We start from the raw sequence: 12,720 nt of genomic DNA on the forward strand, positions 1-12,720 counted from the left end.
GCCCAAGACATGGGAGTTTATGCCTGGTTGGGCTATGCTGGGCCTTTCTTGGGTACTGTCCACAAGACTGGTTTCACTTTGGCACCCAGCCTAGCTCCCCTCCCCTTTATCCCAGACCTCAGAATAAGCTAAAAATCCCAAAGAGTTGGCTGGGTACAGTATACTTTATTGATGGTACATGACAAGGTAGGGGTCCCCAAGCCCCTCCCCTTCTTCAGGGGGTCTGGGATGGAAACGGAGGAGGTCGGGAAATTCTCAGTGTTTCAGGGGAAGTAGGGGCAGGGACTCCCCAGCAGCTGAGGGCCTCTCTCTTCCTCTTGCTCTTGCTGGGGCTGGTGGTCCAGGGGGCTCTTACTCCTTGGAGGCCATGTGGACCATAAGGTCCACCACCCGGTTGCTGTAGCCAAATTCATTGTCATACCTGGAAGGAGATCAAGCGTGAAGGGCTGTTTTCCCGAACCGGCCACCAGAGGGCGCCGGACGCTCGCCACTTTCTCAGGTGTTGCCCCACCCCGGCCACATACCAGGAAATGAGCTTGACAAAGTGGTCGTTGAGAGCAATGCCAGCCCCGGCATCGAAGGTGGAGGAGTGGGTGTCGCTGTTAAAGTCGCAGGAGACAACCTGGTCCTCAGTGTATCCCAGGATGCCCTTGAGGGGGCCCTCTGACGCCTGCTTCACCACCTTCTTGATGTCGTCGTATTTGGCCTGACAAGGTAAAATCAAGATGGTTATTCAGGTTCCAATCCTGCCGGTCTCCCCCAGACGCCCATCCCTAGTGCACCACCTTCTCCGACCCCCACTTACAGCTTTCTCCAGGCGGCAGGTCAGATCCACGACGGACACGTTGGGGGTGGGGACACGGAAGGCCATGCCAGTGAGCTTCCTACAGATTGGGGGGGAACGGGGTCAGCACCAGTCCTCCTGACCGCCCCCCCCCAAGACCCCCAGAGCAGGAAAGCAGCCAGGAGCCTCACCCATTCAGCTCAGGGATGACCTTGCCCACAGCCTTGGCAGCGCCAGTGGAAGCAGGGATGATGTTCTGGGCAGCCCCTCGGCCGTCGCGCCACAGCTTCCCAGAGGGGCCGTCCACGGTCTTCTGGGTGGCAGTGATGGCGTGGACGGTGGTCTGCGAGCACGGGGGAAGGAGTGAGTGAGGGCCTGTGCGGTACTCGTCACCTCACCCACCCTTGGGGAGAATTAAGGGGCAGAATGACCTGACCTTGGAACCCCCAGTGCCCCGTGGCACCCCCCCAGCCCAGGACCATGTCCTAAGCAGAGAAAAAGATGGTAGTCCTGGGTGAGAAGTCCATGGGCTCTGCGCACTTTCCCCAGCACTCGTACCATGAGTCCCTCCACGATGCCGAAGTTGTCATTGATGACCTTGGCCAAAGGGGCCAAGCAGTTGGTGGTGCAGGAAGCATTGCTGAAAAGAGGGACGCACGTCAAGGGCAAGCAGGTCCATCTTATCACACAGTTATTATCCGGCCACTTCTCCACTCCTCTCCCCTCTGCCAAGCTTACCTGACAATCTTGAGAGAGTTGTCATACTTCTCATGGTTCACACCCATGACGAACATGGGGGCATCGGCAGAGGGAGCAGAGATGATGACCCTCTTGGCCCCGCCCTTCAAGTGAGCCTGCAGCAGAGGAGTCATGACAATCCAGACCCTCCCTTTCCTGGTCTGAGCCCGCAGTCCCCGCAGTCCCCATGCTTCCCGCTGTACCAAATCCCAGGATCAACCCCTCCCATCTTTAGTCTCCCTGGCACTCACCCCAGCTTTCTCCATGGTGGTGAAGACCCCAGTGGACTCCACAACATACTCAGCACCAGCATCACCCCATTTGATGTTGGCGGGATCTCGCCTACAAGGGTAGACAAGACGCCAAGCTCAGGGACATGAGGTACTACGTACCCAAGGTGGTCCTCCCATCCTAGTACCTCCCTCAAAGCAAAGTTCTTCCTGTTCCATCTTCCACACTTACTCCTGGAAGATGGAGATGGACTTTCCATTGATGACAAGCTTCCCGTTCTCAGCCTTGACTGTGCCGTGGAATTTACCATGGGTGGAATCATACTGGAACATGTAGACCTGGGGGGGGGGTAGGAAGGGGCAGTGAGGGGCTGCAGTTCAGCCAGGCTCTGCAGAGCTCTGACACCTGCAGTGGCAGCACTCACCATGTAGTTGAGGTCAATGAAGGGATCATTGATGGCAACAATATCCACTTTGCCAGAGTTAAAAGCAGCCCTGGTGACCAGGCGCCCAATACGGCCAAATCTGAGAAAGGCAAGGGGCAAGAAGGAATGAGTGGGGGGGGGGGGAATCCTCCTGGGCATGGAAGCAGCCCAACTCCTCCTCTTTCAGGGGTTAGAGGATGGCACTTCCTGGCCACCAGGAAAAGTCCCAGAAGGTCTAATTTTATCCTGCGCAACCCCGCCAGGACAGCCTGCCCAAGAGGTGACTGGGTTCAAACACTTGCCCAACTCCCCAGCATCTCCAAGTCCTACCAGGAGAAACAGCAGTGCAGGGCATGGTCTGGCCCAGCTTCAGGATACACCCTCTGGGCAGCAGAGACTTGCACACTTAGCAACACCAAGCTCAAAAAGCACGAGCAAAGGTCAGAAATTAACTGGATGGGGAAAGCCCATCTCTTCCTCCACAATGGAAAGAGGGAAAAAAGGAGCACTTCCCACCCCCTAATCTCAGGGCTCTAGTGTATTAAGCTACCTGTCCTCGCAAGCCCTCTTCTAAAAATCAGGAGCAAAAGCAACAGATGTGTGCGCGTGTGTGAGAGGTAAGAGAAACCCAGGCCCCCAGCTGCAGAAAGGTCAGGCAGCTATATTTAACCCCAGATTAGAGTGGAGTGGGGATCTGATTTCTGGAAGATGGTCTGGTGAGAAGGGCAGGATTCCCAAGGCTCATGGACACCTAATCCTCCCAGTGACCTTTATAGCCTTGGTCGTTAGGATTGGGTCAGCTCTAGGCATCGAAGGAAGAAGAGCGCTTCTTCGAGGAGGGCCAGTGTGATGGAAGGGGCTGCCGCCACAGGAGCCATTTTGTGGTGGAAAATTTCTAACTACCCATGACTCAGCTCCCCCAGCACGGCACTAAGCTGCAGCTACCACACCTCTCCGCAGAAAGGGAAAAAAAAAAAAGAAAAAGAGGAAAAAAAAAGGACTCCCCTAAAGCCAGGTTTCTGATTCACCAGAGGCTCCTGTAGCAAGGGCAGCCCTGAGGGAAATCTGGTTGGCAGCCTAGCGGATGGTGTGTGCTCAGAGTTCTGCAGCCCAGCTCTTTCGAGAGCAAGGCTGCCGGAAGCCTTGCCTCACCTGGCTCACGGGACAGAGGCGACTCCACCCCGCCGAGGGCAGGCCGAGGAGGCTTAGTCATAGGCGAGGAAGGAGGAACGGGGAAGAGCTACGGACCGTTTCCTAACGGTGGTTCCTTCACTTCCTTCCCCGTTGCAACATGGCGGCTGGGTTACCGCAAACGAGCGGTGCCGGCGGGCTGCGCACCCAGCCGAGGCCCGGGAGCCCGGCACCGCGCCGGCGAGGTGGGGGGGGGGGGCTGGGGGGAGGGGCGCCTCCCCGGCACGTGACCCCGCAGGGCGCGAAAGCAAAGAAAGAAGCCCCGGCCGGGGGATTAAGGGAATGGCTCCTAAGCCGGGAAGGCGGCGCTCCCGCGGATCGCAGGCAGGTGGGAGGGGAAGGCTGCGGGCGCCTCGAACCGCAGGGTGGGCGTTGCAGGAGGCGCCACAGCCGGGGATGGGGTGGGGGCCACGAGGCCCTCTGCGGCGGGGGCCTCCGTCAGGTCAGAGCGCCGACCTTGAGTTCTCCTTGCGGGGGGGGGGGTAGGACCACCGCACTCGCGTCCCCCACCCACGCGCTCGCCCGGGCCGCAGGGTTCGATGCCCCACCCCAGCCCCGAACTCACCCGTTCACTCCGACCTTCACCATCGTGTCTCGGGGACGCGGCTGCGGAGAGAGGAAGGCGAGCATTAGAGCGCGGGGGTGGGCGGCGGCTGCAGTGCGGCCGCTGCCCTCCCCTCCCCCCAGGCCTCCATTCCCACTCCGCGCTCGGGCACGTCCGCCCTCCCACCCCTGCAATGCGGAGGTCCGGCCGGGCACGCCCGACCCGCGGCCACGCAGCCCAACCCGGGTCCGCGAGCACCCCGGGCCCCCTTCGGAGCCGTGCCCGGGCCTCTCGCGGCTCCCCTCCGTCTGGTTTGGCCGGGCTTTACCTGGCACTGCACCAGAGGATGCGGCTACCTGTCGAACGGGGAGGAGCAGAGAGCGCCAGCGGAGGCTGCAGTCTCAATTTATAGCGCCGGGGCGGGGCGGGAGGGGGCGTGGGTGCGCGGGCCCCGCCTCCCGCCGGCTTGCCCAGTCGGGGCCCAAGGGCGCGGAGGCCCTGAGCTACGTGCGCCCGTAAAGCCGCGAGTAGCCGGGCCCAATTTTTTTTTTTTGACCCGCCTGCTGCTTCCCGTGTGCACGCACCGAGCGTGTGGGCTAGGGACGGAGTGGGGGAGGGGACTGAGACCAGCCCAGGGGAGGAGGTGATCGCTAACGGCACTCGTGGGCATCCTGTGGCCATGCAGGGACTGTGGACCCCAGGACCGGGCTCCTGGTGACAACGGAAAGCCTCCGGGAGCCAGGGCCATTAAAATTGCTGCACAGATGAAACGGGAGGACTTTGGGAGCTGGTGGGATGGGGAATTGGAGCCGAAGCCGGGACCCCTCGCGGTTGCACGCGTCCACCCCCATCCCCTTTCTTTCAGAGGCCGAGAGGCGGGAAGGCTGAGGAACTTCTCCTCAAGGCTCTTCGGTAGTGGCGGAGGAACTGCAGAGGAAAAGGCCCGGGAGGGGTCCGCCCGCCTCCTGCCGGGCTCGGCCCAGCCCCCACTTCCCCTCTCCAGGCCCTGGCTCCTGGCCTCCCTGGGCCGGGGGCCTGGGCTGGCACTGGGCAGTGGGGGCCTGGAGAGGAAGGAGGCTCGGGAGGTGGCTGGGGGGTGGGGGGAGGTTTCTGCACTGAAGGTCACGCTGTCCTGCAAGCTCGGGCAGCCCGGAGAGCTGATAATTGGGGCGGACAAACCAGGCCCTGTGTGCACCAGCTGCACCAGCTGCTCTCCCCCAGGCGGGGCTGGGCCGCAGGGGGAGGACGCAAGGCCGGAGGCCTCCCAGAGTCGCTGATGGGAGATCTGAGTGCTGTGCCGCCCAGGCCGGGAGACAGTGCCCCTTTCACCGTCCCCACCCCGGCCAGAGAGCGGGGACGTGAGGGCGGAAGTCCCTCCCCATCCTGGGACGTGCCGGCCAGCCCCAGAGCCAGGGACTCCCCTTCCCTGCCTGCGCGCCCCGGGGATGTTGGGGGCAGGGTGAGGAGTCCAGAAGAGGGAAAGAATTAGGAAGTCTTGGGCACGTAGTGGGAACCGGCCCCCAGCCCCACGCGAGGTAGAAGGAGGGATCCATTCTCCTCCAACAGTCCGGAGCCCCAGCTGCGCAGGTTTTGCCAGCTGAGGATGGAAGGGCTCCGTTCAGAACGCTTGAGCCGAGAACAAGGGTTTAGAAGGGGGTGGGGTGGAATGGACATGGCCCATCAGCAGGTGCTGGGGGGCTGGGGATCCAGGGGCCTCTTTGCTGGCCCAGCGTAACCTGAGACCAGCCCCCTTTTCTAGCTGAAGAGCCTGTGCTAAGTTTAGCCCGCCTGGTGATAACCTTCGCTTAAAAGGCAGAGAACGCGCTCTCCCGCATCCCGACTCCCACCCCCCAGTCCCTGCCCTTTCTGGGACTGCCCTCCCTCCTTGGAGCCCCAGAGCCAAATCTAGGTCTGCCTGCCAGCCATGTGCATGGTTGGTTCCCAGGCTTTTCACGAACCCCAAGAGCAGGGCCAGAGGGCACCTAATGGTGATGGGAGGTGGGAAGCGCCACAAGCAATGGGCTGGAGCCTGGGGTAGGGACTCAGCTGCTAACCGTTCCATTCCTGCTCAGGCTCAACCAGGACCATGAACCCTTTCCCTTAGAAGCCCCTCCATGCTCCCACACTACCTAGAATGTGTGGCTGAGCTCCCATCTTCCCTTTTGCCACATGCATGTCCTTTCTCATTAGTGTCTTCTGCCAAAAAGGGAGCTCAGTGCCCATGGAGCATTACGGATGCAGCCTGCCGTCGTCATGACAGCAAAGACACCAGTGTGTTCATGAGAGCACGCTTGCTGCCTCCTGGTCCAGGTGACTCAGCAGAGCAGACTTGGGGAGTTGAGGGGGTGGGCAGTCTAAAGCAGTGCCTGCGTGAGGTGCTGACTTCCCACAGACCCCGTACAGTCAAGCGATGCCTTGGTAGGCAGACGGTCTCCACAGATGGTGGAGGGGACCTGATCTTCCATCAGTCTGGTGGTCACCTGTCCCAGAGTCGGGCTCGGGGAGCACAAATGGGGGAGGGGAGCACAGAGACTAGACCCTGGTCTAGAGAGGGGTTTCTCCACCTCAGCACCACAGATTGACGCTTTGGGCTGAATCATTCTGTTGTGGAGTCTGTCTTCTGCATGATACCGTATCTAGCAACATCCCTGGTCTCTCCCCACTAGATGCTGATAGACAGCATCCCTCCCACGTAGGTTGTGATCTCTAGGTATTGCCAAATGTCTCCTGGAGGGCAAAACCGCCCCCAGGTGGAGCGCGCTGATCCGGAGACTAAACACTACGTGCTTCGCCACCCACCGAGGAGCAGTCCTGTCACTTGTGCAGTGTGAGGAGGTCGAGAAGGGGAAGATGAGGCACCAAGGGAGAATGGAGCTTATCAGATCTTGAGATAGGCCCCAGGACGTTGGGGCTCCTCTTTCAATCCTCTCCCTTTCTCCTGCATCTGGGCCAATGTGAAAGATGAAACAGACAAGCCTAGGAAAAACGTCTAAAAGTATATAAAAACATTTATTCAGTAGGAAACAAGGAGACTGGCAGACATATATTCCAGTGAAAGCAGCTCAATTCAGTTCAGTTGGGCTAGTTTAAGAGAGACGCTTTACATTATAAAGACCATTGTATATTAAAAAGACACGAAGACAGGCAAACAAGTATTTTACAAGAGCAATGGACTTCTAGGTCACACCACCAGACACCCTGCACAGCAGGGACGGAAACAGGCAACATGACCTCTCAGGGCCTGTGCCTTGGAGGAGGTGCTCGGCGGATGGGTGTGGTCTTCTTGGGTGTCTCATCTTCTGTCATCTCTGCTGAAAGCTCTACTCAGAGGATTGGAGGAATGAGAAAAAGCTGAGTCACAAAGATGGTGAAAAGTAGATCTCAGGCAACAAATGGGATGGCCCCAGACCACGCAGCAGAAACAAAACCCAAACTGTGGGGAAGACACCTCGGGGGAGGGGGCGGAGACAATCTACACAGCAGGACCCCAGCAGAACCGGCCTCACCCCCGAAAATACGCCCCCTCTGGACCAAGGCCGGGAGGGAGCATCATACCTTCCTCGCTGGACTCATCACTCGAGAAGATGATTCTGGGTTTCTTTTTTGAAACTCGCTGTTGAGTGTTTCGATGCCGATGGGCAGTACGGCGGGGCTCGGGGGTGACAAAGTCACCGTCTGATGAGGCTGCAGAAGCCAGATGCTGGTGCCGCTTAGAGACTAGAAGAGGCAGAGACACGAGTCCCCAAAAAAGGAACCTCTGAGAGGAGGGCCGGATCTCTCACCTGTGGCTCACCCGTGGGGCTGCCTCACATACCAGTGGATGGTTTCTTGGCTGATGGGGCTCTCTGGCTACCCCCTTGGCCAACCTCAAGGTCTTCTACTGCATCCAACCCTCTGGTGTGGCAGACCCGAAGCTTCTGTTCAAATTCATCTATTATAGCCTGGAAGGGAAGAAGAGATGAAGAGCAGGCCTGGAAACACAGTTACTTCTATGATGGAAAAGAAACAAGTCCATGAAAAAACATGGTGAAAACTTAAATGTAGATCACCGAGAGAGGGGTACATACTGCATGACTGCAAGTATAGGATGTTCTGGAAAAGGCAAAACCGTGGCGACAGCAAAACAAATCAGTGGTTGCCAGGGGTTGGGGGGACAGAGAGTCAGTGGGGGAGCACAGAGGACTTCTTTGGCAGTGAAACTGCACCATATGATACTAGAATGATGGACACAGGGCATTATATACTTGTCCAAACCCACAAAATGCACACCAAGAGTGACCTATGGACTTTGGGTGATAATGATGTGTCAACACAGGTTCATCGATTGTAGCAAATGTGCCACTTTGGGGGGGGAAGCTGATCGTGGGGAAGGCTGGACATGTGTGGGGGCAGGGGGCAATGGAAGAAGTCTATACCTTCCACTCAATTTTGCTTTTGAACCTAAAACTGCTCTAAAAAATAAAGTTTATTTTAAAAAAGAGAAAAAGAAACAAAGAAACAGGAACTGGAGACAGAAAGAGCTGGTCTCAGGTGGTGCTGGTGACTTGGCTGCAGGGCAGTCTGGGGCAGCAGGCTCACCTTGCCCTCGGGCTTGGCTCCACGCCGCAGCTTGCCCACGACCGACAAAAAAGCACTAAAGACGGACTCATCTGACAGTTTATCCCCAAAGCAGTCAAAGTTGTCCAGCATCTTGCGGAGGCCTCGCTCTGTGAGGGCCAGCTGTGACACACAGTAGGCCAGGTCCCGGTACTGCCGCTCGGTCCTGCAGACGGCAAGGGCCTCGTGAGGAGTCGCGGGGCGGAGAGGCAAAGGCCTGTCCTTCCTCGGCCGGCTCCCACGGCCTCAGGGCCGCCCCAGGGGGACAGCAGCCTACCGAGCAGTGCGGAAGCGCGGGCACAGCTTCTCCACCAGGCTCTCGGTCTGCTTGTCCTTGGTGATGTAGGAGAGGAGCTGCCTGAGGGAGGGGAGATGTGGGCGTGTGAGCTCCCAGGGGCAGCCATCCCTCCCCCAGCACCAGCCCTCTGTCACCCTCCTGGCCATTCCTCCTGCCCTCTTCCTGTGCCCTCAGAAAAAGGTCCACCCCACCCCTGGAGAAACGTTCACCGAGAATGGGAATTTATAACAAAAGCAGCTGCCGGGTGGTGAGGACCACTATGTGCCTACCACCATGTTAGAAACGTGATCGTGCTGAATCCTCAAGAACTAAGGGGCAAGTATCCTAGGCCTCATTTCCTAGAGGAGGAACAGGCACAGAGAGGATAAGTCATCGCTCAAGGCCATATAGCTAAAAAGTAGCAGAGCTAGAATTCAAACACAGGTTTGTCTGATTCCTAAGCATGTGCTACATGAAAAATGTGCTCCCAGGCCCAGGGAACCGTACTTCATGATGGTGTGGAAAGGTTCTTCCTCCACCCCTCCCTCGGGGTCTGACAGGCGGCTGATGATATCTGGAAGGAGGTTATAGATCGCATTGCCCTGGGAGAGAGAGAGAGAGAGTCACGTTAGAGGGACGGTGGTGTGCCTGCCCCTCAGCAGCGAGCCCTCAGCTGCCTGGCTGCCTCTCACCTTGTGGGAAAGCTCATTGAAGAAGTTCTTGGCCAGGGCAGCGATCTGAGGCACGGGGTCGATGAGCAGCACGGCCATCTCGCTCACCTGCCCCTTCACCTTCACCATGTCCTTTAGAATCAGGTGGGTCATCACCAGCCCCGCTGTTCTCCGAACTTGCCGAGCTGGGTCCCGGAGCCTGGGAATGAAATCTTAAGTCACTGGGACCAACGCTGGCAAGGAAAGGCCCTCAGCAGGAATCTATTACCCCTTCTTCTTTTTTTTTTCTTTTAAGTAAACTCTGCCCCCAACGTGGGGCTCGAACTCATGACCCCAAGATCAAGAGTCTTATGCTCTACTGATTGAGCCAGTCAGGTGCCCCTCTCGTACCCCTTCTTAACGTGACATCCTTGAAGCAGTTAGAAAATGGATTGGGGGAAGAGGCCAAGCTTGTAGCCAAGGCTTTGGATAGAGGCGCCAATCCCTTTGGGGCCATATTTAGCCAGGGCCTGTACAGGTCAAGTATCAAGCAGATGTTCAGGGTAATGCTAAAGACCAAACACAGTTTTAGTGATTTTTATACTGGCCGAACTGCAGCCTCCAAGAGCTGGTGAGGCCTGCTAACGTGTCATGAGAGGGTTGCCTGGGTGGCTCAGTTGTAAAGCGTCTGCCTTCGGCTCAGGTCATGATCCTAGGGTCTTGGGATCGAGTCCCGCATCAGGCTCCCTGCTCGGCGGGGAGCCTGCTTCTCCTTCTCCCTCTCCCTCTGCCTGCCGCTCCCTCGGCTTGTGCTCTCTGTCAAATAAATAAAACCTTTAAAAATAAAAAAATAAAAAAAAATAGAAGTGTCATGAGGGCTCTCTTACCGAGCATACAGATGAGGTGTCCAGGGGTCCACCAGGTTGGGGAAGCGGATGGCCAGATCCCCAGTAGCAATCATGAGGTTAGACCGGACAATGGGGAGTGAGGACTTTTCCAGCATGGTGAACAGCAAACGAAGCTGGGAGTCACAGAAAGTGGCACTAGGGGGCCAGGAAAGGACCATCAGGGAGACCGTCGATTCCCATCCTCTCAGAGCGGGCGCTCCTGCCCCCAGGACCTACCTGATCATGCAGAACTTGCCCAGGGCAAGTGAAGCTGCCGCAGAGAGCTCCGGGTTGCTGTAGAGGCCAGGGCTGTTGCAGACTTTGAGCAGAAGTGGAACGAAGGCAGCCAGGACCTGTGTGCCTGTCAGCAGAACGGCGCTTGGTTTGGGATGGGCTATGTCGGCCGGGGAGCAGGCCCCTCAGCCAGCCTTACCATCTAACAGCTCCTGCTCGCAGATGCCGCGGATAAGTTCTGCCTCCGTGTCGTCGGCGGCTGCGCCCACCAGCCCCATCTCCTCCTCCATGGCGGTCTCAGAGCTGGCGTTCTGGTGGGGAAGAAACCAGGCGTCACGGCTCATCCGGGACAGTGTTTCTGACTGCAGCCTACCTTTCATTTTGTAGGACTGCATCTGGGGAAAGCCCGGTACTGCACAACTCCTCCTACAACTGCCAAATGTGTCTGTGGAGAGGGAGGGCTCCTGAATTCCAGAGGAAAAGAACTAGGTCTCTGTAGTGTTGTTTTCACGTTGCCAAATCTGAATTGGCAAATTCAAAATTGAACAAATGGCATTTATATTCAAGTTGCCAAAGCATATGCCTCCACCTCGGAACCCATCCTCAGGGAAGCAGGCCGTTTCCTGTATACAGTCAACAGACGGATCACGTGGACAGTGGTTCAAGGTCACAAAGGTCAGACCTTATTCCACTGCTGCAAGGCTCTGTGTCTAACTGGTTTGCAAGACATCACTGCCTCTAGTGGAGAACACAATGTCCCCATCAGGTGGCAGGCCCAGTGACCAAGGCTGATGGGAAGGGGGGGGGGGGGGTGTGCTCGTCCTCATAAGCAGCGCCTCTGGGGGCCAGCCTGAGGTCCCTAACTCAGTGCCCTGTGTTTCCCTAAAACCTTCCTTCCTGGGTGATGGTGAACGGACTGCTCCATCTTTGTTCTCACTAATCTTTCCCAGAGTAGTAAAAGTAAGGAGCAGAGCCTCTTCTTCATTTTATTTAATGGTAGGAAAGCAGGGATCCCCAGGAGGAAATGTGAATGACCCCAGGCCATGAAACAAAGCTGGGCAAGGCTTGGGACACAAACCCAAATGCCCAGGCACTTCATTCACCTTCTCCTTTAGGTCCTTAGTCTTCTGCTCCTGTTCTTCCCGAAGAACGCGGCGCCGACAGAGCTCTCCACTCACTGCCTGTTCCAAATGCACCAGCTGCTGCAGGGCCACGTCTCCAGCCAAGGACAGCAGGTTCATCAGCAGGAAAGTGGGGAGCATGGGGGTGTCCTCTGGAGGAGGGGAGAAGGAAAGCAGGGAGAAAAAGACAAAATCAGGTTTCACAGAGCCCTGCACCCTGTTCTGAAGGCTCTTCTTGCTCACGGGCCATATGCAAAGCATGCGAAGAAGAGGTGGGGGTGGGGAGATGGCGGTAGCGACTGGCCCGATCTGAGTGACAAAAGTGACAGAGGGTGGTCTGGGGGCGGGTCATGGGCTGCTGTACGCAGCCGTGTTGGCAGCGGCTTCTGGCCCGACAAGGAAAGCAGTAGAATCTGGCTGCCTGCCCACTGGGGACCCTCTGCCCACTCACTCGGGCCCTCCTGGGTGCTGCTCTTCTCTCCCAGCTTCTCCAGGGCCTGTTTCGCACAGCCCTGCAATATCTGGGCACAGATCACCTCAGGGCCCTCTGCCAGCTGGTAAATGAGGGCCACCGCCACCTCCTTGAATGGGATCCAGAGTGGGTCTGGGTGCACGAAGCCTGCAGAGGGGAAGGGAGAAGTTACCCACTGCAGAGAAAGGACTCGATTCTGCCCAAGGCCTTCATGCTAGCTCACCTTTTGTGATCACCTCCCGCAGTCGCTCAAAGAGCCTGTGTTCCTGAGGCAGCCGGAAGGGGGGGTGACGTTTGCTCAGAGAAGGCTGTCGAGAACAGCAAAGACAAAACGTGGGTATGTGTTGAGAGTGGATAAGAGGACCCCCCACTTTCCTTGGTTTGGAGACCCCCACATACCTTTCTCCTGTCAGAGAGATTGGCAATGGCATGGCACACCTGCTGGGCCAGCCTGTAGTCCTGTGGAAACTTCTCGTCCAGCCCTATGCTCACCAGTGTGTCTAAGTTGCTTCCCACAATTTCTGGTTTTCCTCTAGGGGAAGGAAGCCACAGAGTTAGAGCCAGTCAGGAA

General features: G+C 57.6%; 2 protein-coding genes across 10 annotated transcripts in view; both read right to left on the reverse strand.

Annotated features, from left to right (window-relative positions):
- Positions 1-145: 145 nt before the first annotated feature.
- Positions 146-4,378, reverse strand: GAPDH (glyceraldehyde-3-phosphate dehydrogenase). Its single transcript, XM_045873995.2, has 11 exons — positions 4,241-4,378; positions 3,934-3,974; positions 2,178-2,277; positions 1,985-2,091; positions 1,774-1,864; positions 1,523-1,638; positions 1,343-1,424; positions 976-1,127; positions 806-884; positions 525-706; positions 146-421 (listed from the first exon to the last, which is right to left on the reverse strand). Exons 2-11 carry the CDS (start codon positions 3,954-3,956, stop codon positions 352-354), a joined length of 1,002 nt encoding a protein of 333 aa, XP_045729951.1. The 5' UTR covers positions 3,957-3,974; positions 4,241-4,378; the 3' UTR covers positions 146-351.
- Positions 4,379-6,902: 2,524 nt separating this feature from the next.
- NCAPD2 (non-SMC condensin I complex subunit D2) overlaps positions 6,903-12,720 on the reverse strand; it is a 28,588-nt gene continuing 22,770 nt past the window's right edge. For 8 of the 9 annotated variants that reach the window (XM_064591653.1, XM_064591649.1, XM_064591652.1 and 5 more), the window contains 14 exons: positions 12,549-12,681; positions 12,373-12,457; positions 12,129-12,296; positions 11,660-11,829; positions 10,756-10,867; positions 10,560-10,683; positions 10,323-10,478; positions 9,478-9,655; positions 9,293-9,387; positions 8,786-8,866; positions 8,491-8,674; positions 7,727-7,853; positions 7,468-7,629; positions 6,903-7,232 (listed from right to left, as the gene is read on the reverse strand). In XM_064591653.1, coding sequence (XP_064447723.1) covers positions 7,147-7,232; positions 7,468-7,629; positions 7,727-7,853; positions 8,491-8,674; positions 8,786-8,866; positions 9,293-9,387; positions 9,478-9,655; positions 10,323-10,478; positions 10,560-10,683; positions 10,756-10,867; positions 11,660-11,829; positions 12,129-12,296; positions 12,373-12,457; positions 12,549-12,681 — 1,861 coding nt within the window. In that variant the 3' untranslated portion in view covers positions 6,903-7,146. The remainder of the gene's footprint in view (positions 7,233-7,467; positions 7,630-7,726; positions 7,854-8,490; positions 8,675-8,785; positions 8,867-9,292; positions 9,388-9,477; positions 9,656-10,322; positions 10,479-10,559; positions 10,684-10,755; positions 10,868-11,659; positions 11,830-12,128; positions 12,297-12,372; positions 12,458-12,548; positions 12,682-12,720) is intronic. The other variant, XM_064591654.1, reaches the window with a different exon arrangement.

This window comes from Mirounga angustirostris, unplaced genomic scaffold (assembly GCF_029215605.1).
Source record: "Mirounga angustirostris isolate CCGP_5_RB_7025 unplaced genomic scaffold, mMirAng1.0.hap1 SCAF_5, whole genome shotgun sequence".
NCBI classification, from domain to species: domain Eukaryota; kingdom Metazoa; phylum Chordata; class Mammalia; order Carnivora; family Phocidae; genus Mirounga; species Mirounga angustirostris.